The following is a 17,066-nucleotide window of genomic DNA, read 5'->3' as shown; positions in this document are numbered from 1 at the left end:
CTATTGCCATTAAGCTGAGGACCAAAGAGGAAAGAAATCTGCCTCTTTTTTTTTTGGTTTGTCATTTTTTTAATTAATTTTATTAGGTAATAAATAGCAACGAGAGTTTCAAAACAGGTTAGTAGGACAGTTACAATAATTAATACATTGCATATTGTTGTCTTCATAGAAGTTATTCATTGTACAAGATGCAGACATGATAGCCTGTCCAAACACGATTAGTACAAATCTCTTTTCTCATTGAATTAAGAGAAAGTAGTTGTACATCTATCCTATTTTGTACATACAGATACAAAATGGTTCTTCCTTTGTGTTCCCTTTTTTTGTTTAGTTTTGTCAGAGATGGGTATTCCATTGCCATTTAAATATTGTAGGTACATGAAATTTGCCTCTTAGTAAGTCTTTAAAAAGCAAAAAGAAAAGCACAGGCGTCCTGGGAGGACCCAGCTTTGGACCTGAGCCTCCTGCAGGATGACAGATGTGTGGCTATGCAAGGGAAGCGAGGAGGGTGAGGCCTGCTTCCCGCTGAGCATCTGACCTGGGCAGCATGAATGTCCTCCCTGCTCAAAGGCCCACTGCCACAGTGCTGGGGTCCTCAGAGGCAGATCCAGGTCCAGGAAGTGAAGGACACCTCAGGGAGCCTGGCCCATGCTCCAATGGAAAGACACTGACCTCTCTGCCTCTGTGCGCATGTCCTTCTGCTCAGGAAGTTTCTTGCTCAAGGCCCACCTCCCTCGCTCATGGGGCAAGCTCTTACTCACCCTTGAAAACCCTGCTAGGCACTGGCTGCTACAGCTCAGGGGCCTCCTCTCCGGCTAACCATGGCCCCGCCAGTCTCCCCAAAAAACTGGGGCTCCATCTCCCTGGAGCAAAGAGGGCTGCACACAGAGCAGCACATCCAGACAGACTGGTTCTCACTCTGCCCAGGGAGTCACCCAGGCCTGTGGCTTTCACTCTCTCAAAGCCCAGAAGTGAACTTGGACCACAGGGGTGGGGGTGGGGGGAGAGCAGCTGTGAAAACACCCAGCGGGTGGCAAGGGGAGGGCTTCCTCACTGGCCTATCCTATTACGAAATCATGTCTACACAGAGCACCCATGGCTTAGGGCAGCTGTTCTGGGCCCAGAGAGCACACCCCGCTCTAGGAGGAACAGGCTGTAGCATGGGGCTGTGCAGTTTCCAGGGCTCCTGAGGCAGGGAGACACAGATAGCTAAGGAAACCACAGACAGCAGCTGCCCAACACCAGGGCGCTAGGTGAGCTACTGTGTGCTCAGGCAGGGACAGTCCAGCTTTCCCCTGACCAGTCCCACTCAGAGAAGACGGATCTGCTCTGAGGCCTCCACAGAAGGACGCAGTGGCCAACACAAATACGGACTTTTAAGTATTCACTGGCTCCAATAATAACAGTAGTTAGTTTATTGTAGCTGTTAGAAAATACATTGAAAGAGCAATACATCTAAACAAAAGAAGAAGCAAGACTATATTCACTAACTGCTCACACACGCACACATACACACACTTATACTTACCTGCATAGAAAAGAAGTCTGGAAGAAAATACACCAAAACATAAATCATAGTTATCTGGATGGGAGATTACAGGTGTTTTTGACAACAGTGTTCCTTTATAGTTTTTCAATGTATTTTCTAACATCTTCACAACAAACTAACTACTACTATAACCGGAGCCAGAAAGGCACGCTCTATCAGAGAAAAGAGTCAGGGGTGTATGCGTGTTCTCCTGCTGCTGTAGCAAACTACCACACATCATGGGCACATGACACGACGTAGTCTGTTATCATTCCGGAAGCCAGAAGTCTGCAATCCTCATGTTGGTACACTTGGCACCTCCTGGAGGGCTGGGGGGAGACTCTACTCCACGCTTGCTCTTAGCTCCTCCCAGTTACCGGGAATCCCTGGCATGCCTTGGCTCGTGGCCGCATCAGGCAACGCTCCCTGTGTCTTACGATAGGACAGTGCTCCAGTAGATCTGCAAACTTGAGGGTGTCTGCCCAGATCCACTATCCAAATAAGGCCACAGTCATAGAAATGAACTAGGTCTTCAGCTTGTCTTTTGTGGGAAGGACAGACATAATTCAACTCATACCAAATCATGGTAGGTCCAGAGGAAAAGAAGACAAATATCTGTGCTTAAATGTCTGACAAGATCTCCCAGTCTGAAAGGATTAGACCTGGACTGCATGGCTCTATAAGGAAGAAATGAGACTAGTGTGAATATCCCCAACAGTCAGGCTGGCTCCCAAAATAGGAGCAACTATGCTGGCCTGGCCTGTACTGGCCATGGTGGGTGGGAAATTCTGTCTCAGAGGATGCTGGTTAGACTAGAGGCCCACTTATGTCTGATATGGCATTACTGTAGTGAGCCCCCAGACTAAATAATATTAAGGGCCTGGCTGTCTTCCCTGATCACCAACGGCTTCTGTGTTGCCCTGAGCTGGACAGCCTACCTCCTACCTATCAGTATTACGCTAGCTTCATGGCATCCAGCCCGGGAAACCCCAGATCTTAAAGACAAAGCAGCAGTGTCCAGCTTATTTCTTCTTTATGGTCTCAAGGAAAGATGAAGAAAGACATTCATGACTGACAAGGAAAAAAGGTATCAACCCAGTCAGGAAACACGGAATTCTGAGAGATAGACAAGAAGACAAGCCCCACACCGCTTTTCTTAAGGGTGACCCCAATCCCTGACAGCACCAGGAACCATCCCACACCCCCAGGTCAAAGCTGCCGGAGACCACAGCCCACAAATAAGGTTCAGGACTGCAAAGGAAACAATCTACAATTTGTTTAAAGGGAAAGAGGGTTGCCTGCAGAATAATATTTACATGAGAAATAGCAGCGACAGTGCAAGTCAAGCCTGTTTATTTATTTTTTTTTAAATAGAAGCAAAATCTTGTTAGTTATGGGAAGGAAACACTGCTCTCCAAAGTGCCTTTTCTTTTCACCCCAAACATTAAAAAAAAAAAAAAAGGAAGGAAGGAAGGAAGGAAGGAGAAGAGAAGAGAAGAGAAGAGAAGAGAAGAGAAGAGAAGAGAAGAGAAGAGAAGAGAAGAGAAGAGAAGGGAAGGGAAGGGAAAGAAAAGAAAAGAAAAGAAAAGAAAAGAAAAGAAAAGAAAGGTTCATGGCTCACCTCTCCACAGGGTCCCTGAGCATGACGATCAGCTTGGCGTCTGGCTGAAAGGCGTGGATGAAGTCCTGGGTCAGGAATGGTGGCTCTCCATCTGTGCTGTTGTCGTAGAAGAAAGTCCACGCGTTGTTGTCCCACATGGTGGAAGCGCTGGCCTCCCCTGCAAATAGAAGTGCCCGCAGATGAGCAGCTGCTGGGCTACAGGGTGCAGGTTCCCACTGCACGCTAGAGGCCAAGCCCAGCTTCCGTTTTTCCTCTTCAGTCCCCACAACAAGCAAGCCCACCAGCCACCCTCGGCAGACAGGACTCCAGACAGGAGGCCTGGTGCCCACCCCTGCTGTGGTGACCCCTACTCCTACTCCAAGCCTCTATCTGGAAACCTAGGAATCCATGAAACACTGAATTCCCCCTCCCTAGCCCTTTTCTTCAGGTGAATGAAAACACAACCCCTTTGAGCCCCTTAATTTCACAACATGTAATTCTTCTGTTGGCTCATAGCTCTGTGGCATTGTAAGGGCCCACTGAGAATATTCTAGACAGTTTCCTTTGCGAAGGATCAGCAAGAAAAGAATAGTTTGGGGGAACTAGCCCTCACTAGGAAACGGGATGCAATTTTGATTTATCTTTTCGGGAACACTAACAGTCAAGAAGTGCCTTCTAGGTCTAGCAAGAATGATGCTTTGCCAAAAGTACAGGGGCCTCAGCCTCAAGGTCTGTCTGTCCACTGTTGTCCACTGTCCCCACTCAGTGCCAGCTGTGTGAACAGATCCCAGTCCCTGTTTTGGAGGCCAAGTTCATGTGGCCGGAGGGTAAGACAATATATCAAGCCTACCTTGGAGGACAGGGCTGAGGCTGAGACACAGCCATTTCAACTGCAATGACTCTTTAAAACTGAACCAAACTCCATGATTTTTTTAGGGCTGCCTTCAGAGATTTAGGAAGAAAAGCAAATCAGTCAATCAGTGCTACAATTTCTGGATACCATGCATAGGATGACACAATAACCTGCAAGGCACTTATTCTGGGAAAATCTGAACTAAAAGATTAAGTCTCTTTGGTCACTGATAAGCCTATTAGGATCATGCAAGAAGTTAGCAGGCCCAGTTTCTTCTGCTGGACATGTAATCATGTTAGGTGAACACTGCTGTTCTATTCTAACCTTTCTTCCTTTCTTATTTTTTTAAAGAGGTAATACCCTAGGATACAGAAAAGACAAGTCAATCAGAAGTCCTTTGAAAACTCTCCTCACAATGAATAATGAATATAAAAGACATGCGAAGTATCTAAAACTAAATTAGCATAAATTCTGTCAGATCTCAAAAAGAAACTGGTTTTACCTACAGAGCCATGTGTCCATTTACTGAGGGCTGTCTGTCCATCCATTCACCTCCATCGCTCATCTGTCCAGAAAGCATGTGAGTGATGTCTAATCTGTGCCCTGCGTTGTGCTTGGCACTGGGGACAGAAAAGGGGAACTAGACAGACATGGACCCTCCCCTGTTGGATTTCACAATCTAAGGTGAAGACAGACAATTCAAGAACTATCAGCTACCATGTGCAGTTGCCAAGAAGGGACAGGGCATGCTGCCATGTGCGAAGATGCAGGGCCTTTTTAGCATGCCCAGAGTCCAAGCCCCTTGGTGCCTGGCCTCTTGAGTCCTGAGGCTCCCCCATGTCTTTCACTGCTAGACTGACGATAGAAGGCCCACTGTGATCCACGGGCACCAGGCTGAGAACTTCCTGCTTCTGCCAAGGATACCGAAAGGAAGAACAAAACAAAACTAAATCCTATTCCAGGGCTGACAGAAGACTCGAACTGATCTGCTCTAACTCTTCCCTCTTACAGACATGTGGATCAAGTTCAGGACCAAAGCCTGGCTTATTACATGGCACCGGGCTATGACACCGAAAAGGCCGGATGCCAGTGCGTCATCTGCCATTCCGCCCTGCCTATCATGCCACAAAACTACCATTAAGCACATCAAATCCTGCTTGAAGTAAATATCACTGTGGCATTTTTATTTCTTGGTTTTTTGTTTTGTTTTGTTTTTTATAATTGAGCAGTAACTAAAATCAGAAAACCAACAGAAGCTTTCCTTTCCCATTCACTAAGTCTCTGTTTCCTGGTCCTAAAATGAACATCTTTAGCTCTTTCATAGAACCTGAGATAGTCCCAGAAGCATGTGATACAGGAGTCACAGGGAAATATTAATTAAACTTATTATCTGGGTGTGTTTAGACCCCCAAATTTGCAAGAAACAAAAACTAACATCCAGCTTATACAGACGGTATAGAGCACAACCTCACTGGCTCCAAATGACTTCTGAGCTTAAAACAAAAAAGGAATCAGTGCAAGCCGAGGCACATATGCCTCTCCCTAGCCATGAGAGTCTCAAAAACATCCTTGTTCAAGTGGTTGATCACAAGTCACCCTACTCACTAAGAGATTCATTTAATTTAGAGGCTCAAAATATAATAGATCTAGGAAAATAAAAATACATCACTGCCTCAGTAACCAATTTAAGCAAAATGAATGATTAAATTCCTTGTTCAGAGAGTACTGGTAGATGAATTCCTCATCCCAAGCGGAATGCACAAGAAAGAGTTGTATTGGATGAACAAGCACAGCTAATACTGCTGAGTTGTGGAGTGGAAATGTGCTAAGAAAGCAGATTTCAGGTGCTTTGACCTTCCAAGGACGACGGGTGAAAGGGAACTATGTGCAAAGGCAAGTATGCTAACCTCCTTGGCTATAGGAACGATTTCACCATGTACATGAAAACTTCATGCGTACACCTAAACATATACAATAAAAGTGAATGTAAAAAGAATGCATCTATACAATAAAACATTTCTGTGAACTTTTAAAACAAGTGATTAAGGGCTGACCAAATAGCTCAGCAGATTAAAGCACCTGCAAGCAGGCACAGGGGCCAGGGGTTCGATCCCCAGGCCAGCCATGCCAGCCCCCTGGCCCCAGGCACACGCTGAGACTATCATTGAGACAGGGCGTGGTGGAGTACACCTGTAATCCCATTACTTGGGAGGCTGTAAACAGGAGAATCACTACGAGTTCAATCTAGTAGTGAGACCTGAATACCCTGTAGACCTTTCCCTAAAATACAGGGGGAAAAAAAAAAAGCAAGTGATTAATCAAGCAACCTCATTTTAATGCCCAAAGCCACTAGGCTGGGAAGGATGAGGCCCTTTGAACAGCGATGAGCCCTGGACACCATGTGGGCTATGTACACTTCAGGGGTAGACATGGTCACGGCAGCTGGAGTTCCAGAAGCCCGAGTATGAAATCAACAACTAATCCATTGTACTGATGACCTTCCATCCAAGCTTAGATCAGCAGATTATGAAAGGAAGTCAAGGCTACCTAGTTTAAATAAAAATAAAGCTATGGCAATTCATTTAAAAAGCCGCCTCAGCTGTCCTTGAGTCTGCATGTCATTAGAAAGCTGACTAGACATTTCTGTGTCTTAGAAATGGTACGAGGGATGCGAACATTTCACACAGGAGTGACAGTAACAGCGTGATGATGGCCAGGTAGGGAGGCGGAGCCTCTGCGACCACCTGCAGTCATCTGAGAATGCTTCTGAGGTGAGGCAGAGCAGGACACAACCCAGAAGGTCAGCTGGTCTCTCCCTCCAAGCCCTAGAAGGGTCACAGGAACCGTACCAATAATGATTTGATTCATCTTGCCCTGCTCCTTCACAGCGCTGGCCTGCAGTCCTTGATGGATTTGGAGAGCAGCCAAGTCAAAGAGGTCCAGGTAATCTTCCACGGGATAGCGGTCTCGAAGTCCATCTCTCAGGCGGACAATTCCTACAGAAAGTAAGAAGCAGGAATTTGAGGATGAAGATGCCACTGATAGGGTGGCAGCTTCCTGGAGTGACCAGAGAGGGAGGGAAAGTCCTAAGAAGCCCAGTGACAGCAGCACAAGGCCCAAGCCAGGTAAGCTTCAAGAGGGAGCACATGGCATGGGGTGAGGCCTCTGCTCACCAGGTATCTTTCAAAGTGTGTACACTTCAAGGTTAGAGGGCATCAGCACTTCAGGGCAATGGCTGCTCAAAAGACGGCACACCTATTCAAGAGCTACAAATGCCAGAGTTTGGGCCTGGTTACCATGTTTATCAGTAAAGTGGCTGGACATTGGGGGTATACAGGATCCACATAATATTATCAAACAAGAAAAGATAAGAGGGCCTCCAGTCAAGAGGAACAGTAGTCAGTCAAATTCCTAGTACCTTTCTCCACCAGAGCCCAACCAGCAGGCTTTCTAGCACTTGACCTCATCGGTCAAACAGCCTACCATTTATTTGTCAGAAAAGTAAGGGGAAATGAGTGGACAGACTCTGGCATTGGCTACAGACAGCCTGAATTTGCCCCTTGCCTTAAAAATAAATAAGTTTCACTTGTAAACATTTTCAAAACACATGGCCAGGTAGTGTTAATAACTACCAAAGTTATTATAAAGTAGAAAGACAATGTATATGGACAGAGCAACAGTAGGTTCAAGGTGACATTGCATACCAGGTCCCAAGGCACATCCTGCTTTTCCCCTCTCCTCCCAGTGGGAAACTGCTTTTCATAGGGAGCACCCAACAGTAGGAGGAGAGTACATCCAGACATGTACGCCCAATGTATATGGACATGTGACATTGGCTATCATGGTGGCCACTGTTAAACAAATGAAGAAATAAACTCTACTCTTGTTCACTCTAGGGTGAACATCAAAAGCATAACATCAACAGGGAGGGAAAGGACTCTGCACTCCCTCAGACTTTGCCAGGGAGCACATACAGAACTGATGTAAAGAAAACTTTCAAGATTCTCTTCTGGGCATCCTTTATGCAGAAAACGCCCTCGTGGCCCGCCCAGACATTGGCAGACAACAGACCATATATCACCCTTGCTCCAGTGACCGAATGTCTCCTGGCAGAAGGGAAAGGTCAAGGAGAGGAAACAGTGACCAGAAGGCTACAGGGTGCTTAGGGCTGAGCTGGAGCAGAAGCCACACAGAGAAGGATGGGTGGTGGTGGCCAGGGTCAGCTGCATGGCAAAGGGTGTACAAAGCAGGATCCCCCATGCTGTATCTTTTGGGTTTCAGACCAAAAGATGCAAATAAGCCAGGCACTGAAACTAAGGCACAAAGCACCAGGTATGGGGGTTCCTGGGAAATCACTCAGAACTAGGCACCAGCCACCCCAGCCCAGTGGGCCGCTTCCCACTGATCAATACTCCTGTATGTACTGCTCCTCTGACCGAGTCACATGCCAAGGCTCTTTGGGACAAGAGCCACCTGTTCTGCATACAGCTGGCACTCAATCAATGTCTCCTGGGTGGCTTTCAGCCCTTGGAGAGTCTTTGCCTGTAAACTGCTCCTATGCTTTGGAGATGGTGTGTGTGTGTGTGTGCTCCAAAGTTTCATTTGCTATATACAGTTGGTCACCAGTGTGGTGATGTTTTCAAGAGATGGAACTTGTAAGCACAGGGGCTTAGTAGAAGGTCATCAGGTCAGGGGTACACCACTGGCAAGATTCATGCTAGTCTTCTGGGGTGAACGAGTTCCTGCCAGAGTGAGCTATTACAAAGTGAAGCAACCCAGCACTTAGCTTCTTCTTCTTCTGCATTTGGCCCTTTTCCTTTCTCTGCAGTGCTGACACAGAGCCAGGGGATTCTCTCCAGGTCTGCAGCATGACAGTCTGTGCCCTTCAGCCCCTAGCATTGTGGACCAAATCTCTTTCCTTTTAAATTACTCAGTCTCTAGCGTTTTGGTATAGCAACACAAAGCGGACTGAAACAGCTGCCTAGCCGCAGGTGAAGTATCAGATCTCTGTGTCTCAGTTTATCTTCTCATCTCCCCTGTGCTGCTTCCTCAGGGAGCCTCATCCTGGCCCCAGCCCCAGCTCTAAAGTGTGCTGAAGGAATTGTAAAAGGGAACAGATGAGAGCAGACAAGGAACTCACCAAACCGCTTACGGGTCCACCAGTGCGGCTCTTTGATGGCAGAGAACTTCACTTCTGGGTGCAGCCGGAGGCGGTCGTAGAGGTCGGTGGTGCCACACTTGGGCTGCCCAATGATGTAGAAGTGTGGCAGGCAGCGCAGGCGGAAGTGCTTCCCGTGCGCATGAGAGAGGTGGCCCCAGAAGGCTTTGCGCAGGGCGTGGAAGGTAGAACGGAAGCGCTTGGAGTAGAGCACGTAGGAGTTGGTGAGGTAGGGGTCGGTGGTGTTTCTCCCAGAAAACTCCTCGTACCAACAGGGGCTCTTACTGTTGGGAAGGAATTTATTGGGGATGACAGAAAACATCTGAAATAAAGACAAAGGATGGAAACATGCCAAATGAAAAGAACAATTAGTGAACACTCATTCTAATCACATTGTAATTGTGCCCTAAACTGGATTACAATGTTCAAAGTTGAACTGTATTTCCAATCACTCAAAGACAAAATAAGGCTAATGTTGGTAGATAGCCAATGGCTGTGTATGTTTTCTTTATCCCAAAATAAAGTTCTTTATTTTTTTTTAAATAATGAAGATAAAAGGTTTAAGCAGCATTCATTCTACCATGATTTATATTTCCTATTCACAACACACACACACACACACACACAGACACACACACATACACACACACCAATCTAATTAAACAGGTGGAATTTTTTACTAGTTGTACAATTAAATTACTTTTAGAAACAAAAATATAGATTGTGACAAAATAGAAGAAGAAAAGCAGATTGCACTCAACTTTAAATCTCTAAATAATGATGGCCTGCCTGAAAAGTCAACTTTAACCACCATGACTCCATTCTAACCAAGATGTCCTAGAATGCAATTATGAAGGTGGTTCTTAAATATTTCTAGCCCAGCTAGAAATATGTGGGGCTCCCTAGTCTAAACAGTGTGCTCTGATCCACAAGGCTGTCAGAGTACCCTTCCTACAGCTGAGAAACTTTTCAATCATTCTTTTTTTTATGTTCCCAAAGACAGTGATAGGAAAGGACTTAGCTATTTTTAAGTCAATCAACTGAGAGCAACACCATGCTACTTACGTGCAACTCCTGCCTCTTAAGGTCTTGTAAGTCTGGGAGCTGTCTGGTGGTGAACTCAATCCTGGCTCGGATGCTGTCAATAATTAGTTTAATGCTTGGGTAGTCCTTCACGTATGAAATATTATTTGCAGAGGGTTGGTAATGATGCTCTTTCGTATCGCTGGGGTTTTCACCATCCATCAGGCTAGGGTTGTTGGGGAATCCTCCGTAATGGAAAGGAGACGAGATGAGAAGTTCCTGGTGGGCCCCAGAAAGGATGTAGGAAGCCATCACCAAGGTCATTATTATCAGCCCAAAAATAAGGCTACATCTCTTGCCCTTTTTAAAGCGCAAAAAACCTCCCCAGTTCTCATTCCCTTCAGTCCTCACTTCCAGAACAGCAAGCAAGTTCATCTGCTTACTGTCTACACGAAACAGAATCTTATTCTCTCCCTTGCACGTGGGGCACGCCTGGTGACTGTGCTTGAGGCCTCCTTGGCAGCCAACTTTCTCCTTGTGCGTGCTGTCGGGTAACGACTGTATGCAGCAATTAATGCAGTGCCTCATGGTAGTGCCCTTGCGCTGTGGGCTTAGTGAGCCATGGGCAAATGCCCCAAGGAGTCGGGACACGTATGACCAGGAATTGTAAGGACGTTTTGTGATGACGTAAGATGGTCAGAAAGCAAAGGCAACGGAAAAAAATATAACCATGAGCGGCCAGCAACGCACTAGAGAAGGAGGAAGTACATTCTTTAGCTCGGTTCTGAAAGACAACGAAAAGAAGTGATCTCTAATTGTCATGTTTTGCCAGAGCCACTGGCACATGGAGGCTGTCAGGAGTACAGGAGTAGTTCTGCCTGTTGGTCGTTCAAGTGTTTCCCATTGCACACAAAAAAGGAGGAACAGTATCACTGGCGAACATGAAGAGACACCAGAGATTTGAAGCTATCATGGTCTTCTCTTAGACAGATGTCCCAGCACGCGAGCCATGGAGACGCCTAGAACGTTTGTACCTCTGCAGTGTTCCCTTGGGATGTCTTTTTCTTCATAGGGAACAAACTCTTAAATATGCCAGATTACCTAAACATAAATAAAATAAGACACATTACATGATGTAGTAACAGTCAAAACCCAGCAAAAATGTTTATAGCAGCACAATTTGTGATAGCCAAATCTTGGAAACAACCAAGATGCCCATCACCTGAGGAATGGATGAAAAAGACGTTGTATTTTTATACAATAGAGTATTACTCAGCTATAAAGAATGATAAACTCAAAGCCTTTATATTTAAGTGGATGCCACTTAAAGATATACTCATAAGTGAAATAAACCAGACACACATGTGCAAATATTGTATAGTTTCCCCAGTATAAGAACTCAAAAGAAGAAATACAAATAGAAAGGTATAATACAAGTAAAAGGAAAGCAAGAACTTGAGGACTAACTAATTAAGAGAGGGAAAGGAGAAGACCTAGGAAACATGAGAGTGACAAGCCATACAGTTACATGTAGGAGATGGGCAAGGCAATGATCCTGAGAATCTCCAGAAGATTTTTGAATCTAGCAGTTAATTGGAAAGATTCTCACCCTGACTAACTATATATACTGACACCTGTGAACTAAGAAACTACACTGAAGATGGCAGTTTCATACTTGGAGTGCCTGTCATTCTGGTCTTCTAAATACGGGCTGCTTATCATGACATGCCAGTTGCTGCTGTGCTGTCTCTTGGGTAGATGATTGTTCAAAAAGTAGGGGGTGGTGAATGAAGGCAGGAGACAGGAAAAGGAATATTGTGGAACTGTCCTGATTCAAGGTTGTATATGGTTAGATGTATAAGCATAAGAAGTATATAATTCTTTATGCCTATTTTTAAAATATATCCTAATTTTTAAATGTTTTTTCATCATATTCTGTAGGGACTTCAAGTTCAACATATCAATATTTGATGATAACTACCTGTTCCATGTTATGCCTAAGATGTTTGATATTCAGAGAGATAGTGAGGTTAAGCTTAACAGCCTACATGGTATGGGAATAACAATAAGCTTGTCTTCTGGATGGTTAACAACCTAAGTTTGCAGACCAAAATTAGAGAAAAAGGAGGGCCGCAAGAAAAGCCAACATTTTGGCCCTAGCCTTGCAAGGTCAATTAAGACTCAGGACATATGAAAACTTGTACTATAATGTCACGTAACTCTGTAGTGTCCCAAATTTTCTGATCAAGGAGATTATGGGGCCAAAAAGGAAAGCGATCGATGATGTAGAGTGTGCCTAAGGAGAGTCACATGGAGAAAAAACATTCTCTCAGGATTTCACAGAGCGCACATTGGTCAAGCAATGGCCATGACTCATCCACATGGCTGACACTGACAAAAGAACTACAATCTAAGATACAGGATCTCAGAATAAATCCTGAGGGGATTTGATTGACCTTATCTGACCCAAAAGCTACAACTCTTGCTGTATGGGTCTTGCTTTACCTTGGTCTTAACCATCCAGCAGAAAAGTATAAAAATGAAGTATAAGAAGTAAAGGCATGCTGTTATGTTGAGCTGTAGGGGACTCAGGTCAACAATTTCTGACACTGCCAGTGAAGCAGAAGACCCAATACTATTATGGACTACTGGACTCTTTTAGAATATTTTGTTGAGTTAACACACCTATAATATTCAAATAACAGAACTAAACAAAAAAGGGGATACAGATGAATGTCCATTTTGTATCTGTGTATTCAAAGTGGTTAGGATAGGTATATAGTTACATTCTCTTAATGAATAGAGGGATTTGTTCTAATAGTATTTGTAAATAGATATAATGTCAGCATCTTGTAGAGCAACTAACCACTAGGAAGAATGTATGCAGTGTGTTAATTATTGAAATTGTCCTACCAATTTGGTTTGAAACTGTCCATTGCTATTTGTTTCTCAGTAAAATTATGGGGAAAAAAACCCACAGTTTGCACACCTGGAAAAAAAAAACCCAGGGAAAAATAGATGTTCATTTTGCTTTTCCATTTCTCACTTTCAGCCAACTTGGCACGGTCACAAGCAAACCAAGAAAATCATACAGGATTAAAGGAAGGTTCCAGATCCTTGTGCTTGGCTTTGGGGTTCGATCTCTGCCATCAAACGTGGTCCCAATAACTGGTACCATGTCCAGCACCACATATCATGTGCAAACCCCATATTCTCTAATACCTTTGCTGTCATACATTGAAGTTAATGGCACCTTGGAGTCCTACCCAGGACTTTTCACAATCCTTCTCAGATTTGGGCAGTCACAGCTATAAAGTTGAGGGATGAACTGAAATAGCAATGGTGTTTATATAAAAAAAATTATAAAAAGGTAGTTAGTATGAGAACAAGCAGAGCAAATAGGGTTTTGTTTTGTTTTTTTCCTCCCAATCTGTTAAATAGAACTAGCCTTTACTATCAGTTTTGGAAGCAAAAGTTAATGAAAATTTAGAAACAATGAAATGATTCTCTCCTTCAATAGAGTATATCATATTAAAAAAAAAAAGCCATTTGACTTTAAGTTATTAAGCAATTAAATCCAATGTACAATATTCCCCTGAGCAGTGAACACTTCAGCCTCTAAAATAATTTTTCATTTTCATCATCCTAGAGAAGACATGATTCTTAAAAATCCATTAACACAATCCTGTGGTTGTAAAATGTATTGTTTCCCAAATGACATTTCTCTGTAGCTATCATAAAAGGACTATTGAATGAGCAAAAGGAGACGTACTTGGTTTCTAGCCTGGTAGACCCCCAACTACCATCATTCTGACCCTAAGCAAGCCATCCAACCAGTCATGGTTTCCTCACCAGTAAAATCAGAATAATAAGTGTCTCCATCACAAATTTGTAACAAGCACTAAATTAGTTAATATATACGTAAAGAGTCTGCATAATGACTGACACATATGTAGCATCCCATAAGAGGTAGATAACTGATAATAATAGCATCATCAACTATATTATAAATTTTAATTGTCAGTGAATGCCAGGAACATTTGAAGTACAATAAAAAATGACAGATTCCCTGCCACATTATTTTTCTTGTAGGGACTGAAATTACCTAAAGATGGCAGACTCACCGCCAATTCTACACACACTTTCCTCCAGCAATCTTTATTGTCCCTAGGGAGGTGACAATAAATTATCCTTCAGCAGAGCCTCCAGGGACTGACCAGAGGACTGAACAATCAGGATCTACCGGGACAAGTTCTCACTTTTCTTGAACCAAACAATCATCTTTTCTTGAATTACCTTGGTCAAAAAATAGCCAAGTGGTATTTCTGAAAACATCTTCCAACTCAAAATGTTCTGCATGCCATCAGCAAGTATCTTTGCTGGGATTATTTGGAGAAAAAGTGGGATGGACAAAATTACACAGAATTCTTTACAACAGGGATTTTAATATGCCAGTAAGCCCTGAGGGTCTACGCTGGAGGAATATAATACCCAGAATTTGTGAAACACATTAGCCGATAAATTTCTCCCCAAGATCGCAAGGAAACTGTGAAAAGGGCTGGTCAGGAAGGACTGAGTTAAGAGTCAGGCGGAGGCAAGGAGTTTATAGGAGTACAGAGGAGAAGGGGGGCGAGGAGGAGCTCTCCTAGACACCAGGCCAAACATCTGACTCCACTGTCCCCTCTTGCATCCCTTAGGGCAGCTGGACAGGCACATCAAGAGCCTCAAGGCTCAAACTTGTTTCCAACTTGCTCAATCACCCCTGACTCATTGCTGGGTACAAATAATTTTTCCAAACCAAAGAAACAAAAGGGCAAGATCCCCTACTCGGAAACTCTATCACTACAGCCAAGAATGCATTCCTTCACATATAGAAGACAAGACCAAATCTGGTTAAAAATGAGCCTCCCACCAGGAGCTCTGTAGGAGGGAGTTTGCCTTGCGCTGTCTTTCTGCTGTGGAAGGTCTAATTAGATTCACTTTTAAACAAACAAACACAATGGACTTTGAAGCCACAAGACAAGAGTGTGCATAATCTAGACACCACAAGATGGGCAAAACATTCCTAACAGGCCGGGGAGACGGCTCAGTGGAATGGGCGCTTCCCTGGCAAGTGCAAGGGCCTGAGTTCAATCCCTGGTTCAAAAAAAATTCCTAACCAAGCCCAAAGGTGTCCTATTTCAAGCAACTTGTGGTGGTGGGGACATGCAGATCATCTCATAGTTTGGGGAACCGGGGCAGACTGAGGGTGATGCCTGGCTGCGCATCTTTCTGGACAGCTGCACCTCTAGCCACATTGGCTACTCTAAGGCTCACTTCATAAACATAAATAACCAGGAAGACGATTCGAGAAGCCTTAGGAAGGCACTCTGACACAGTGTTTGGTCACCTTCTCTCAGTCAGCCATTCACTCTGTCAGCAGATACATTCTGAAGGCTGTGTGCCAGACACATCCAGGTATGGGAACTTGAAGCCAATGCAAGATGGGAGGGTGCACACACACGCATGCGCGCACACACACACACACACACACACGCACACAGCATGCATGCACACTCATCCTCTGTGCTTGGTGCACCACATTTTACTTGGTTTCCTGAATGACAGGAACAAGCTTTGTTGTTCCTAACAAACTTTGCTCAAGCTCTCCTGAGTTTATGCGAATTAGATGATTCATGGCCCCCCACGAGGAAGATTCTGGATGGGGGCTGATCACCAGGAAGACAAAGCCTTGGTTAGAAGCGTGGCATTTTCACCCTCCAGGTAGGAGGAAAAAGAGACTGGAGATGAAGTCATGATCACCAGTGATCTATCAGTCAATCTTGCCTTTGTAATGAGACCTTCACAAAAACCACTGAACAACGGAGATCCTCAGAGAGCTTCGGGGTTGGTGGACCCAAGAAAGTGCAGCACTCAGAGCAAGGGCAGGAAGCTCCTCGACCCCAGCCCCTGGCCCCTGCCCCGAGCATCTCTCCTATTGGTTACTCCTGAATGCTGTAAACCCATACAGGAAGTTGCTGAAGCTCCCCTCCACTTTTGTGGCCAACCTGGACAGAAGCATGGGTTTCCCAGGGACCCAGTAGTAGAGAATGACATGTGAAGCAGAGCCACTCTCATCGTATCAAGTTCTTAAATTCCAGGAGGTTGCTGTCAGAATTGAACTGAACAGTAGGACTCCCCAGTTGGCATTAGCCATTTGGAGAATTTTGTAGGAATTGGAAATACCTCCAGGGGGTAGGATGGAGCTCTTTGAAAAAATATTAAAATACCTTACACTTATGAGCATAACCAAAACATATAGCCACTATAAAATGCATGTAAAATGCACCTCAACAAAACTGATGAAAAATAACAGTCTTATGGCCAGAGGAGTACACTCTGGCAGCCTTGAAAGTGAAGGGCCTAGGGGTGTGGGGCTTCTGAAAATCTCTCCCCTTATGGATGGAGTTGTGCAGAAGTAAGCAAGAGAGAGGACTTTCTTCCCACCTGGACTTGTTCTCCCAGGGGTTGAGGACTTGAGGACAGGAGGACATAAAGAAGTTACAAGCAAGTAAAATAATCTCATAGGCCAACAAAGGGCTATGAAGAAAATGAAAAGGCAGAAAACATTAAAACTATCAAAACAGGATACACAGCTCTGCAGTACAGTACTTGAGCTGGGTAATTCTTTGCTGAGGGGGCCACTCCAAGCACAACAGGCTGTTTAGCAACATCCCTGATCTTCACTTACTACGTTCTAGTAGCTCTCCTGCCCTAAGATGCGACAACCAAAATTATCTCCAGACATAGTCAAATGTCCCAGGAGAAGGGGCCACAGTCACATACAGGATGAGAACAGCTACCTTGGAGGAAAGGGTATGATGCACAAGACGACCAGAGAGGAGCTAACTTCAGGGAGACACCT

The 17,066-nt window shown here is 44.6% G+C and overlaps 1 protein-coding gene across 5 annotated transcripts in view; it reads right to left on the bottom strand.

Moving 5' to 3' along the window:
- The window catches only part of Chst15 (carbohydrate sulfotransferase 15), an 83,234-nt gene that overhangs the window by 23,610 nt on the left and 42,558 nt on the right, over positions 1-17,066 (bottom strand). For all 5 annotated transcript variants that reach the window (XM_023708909.1, XM_023708910.1, XM_023708911.1 and 2 more), the window contains 4 exons: positions 10,205-11,263; positions 9,122-9,461; positions 6,831-6,977; positions 3,150-3,306 (listed from right to left, as the gene is read on the bottom strand). In XM_023708909.1, the coding sequence (XP_023564677.1) occupies positions 3,150-3,306; positions 6,831-6,977; positions 9,122-9,461; positions 10,205-10,750 (1,190 nt within the window). In that variant the 5' untranslated portion in view covers positions 10,751-11,263. The remainder of the gene's footprint in view (positions 1-3,149; positions 3,307-6,830; positions 6,978-9,121; positions 9,462-10,204; positions 11,264-17,066) is intronic.

This window comes from Octodon degus, unplaced genomic scaffold (genome assembly GCF_000260255.1).
Source record: "Octodon degus isolate 3935 unplaced genomic scaffold, OctDeg1.0 scaffold00010, whole genome shotgun sequence".
In the NCBI taxonomy this organism is placed as follows: Eukaryota; Metazoa; Chordata; class Mammalia; order Rodentia; family Octodontidae; genus Octodon; species Octodon degus.
This window is presented reverse-complemented; position numbering and strand designations above follow the sequence as displayed.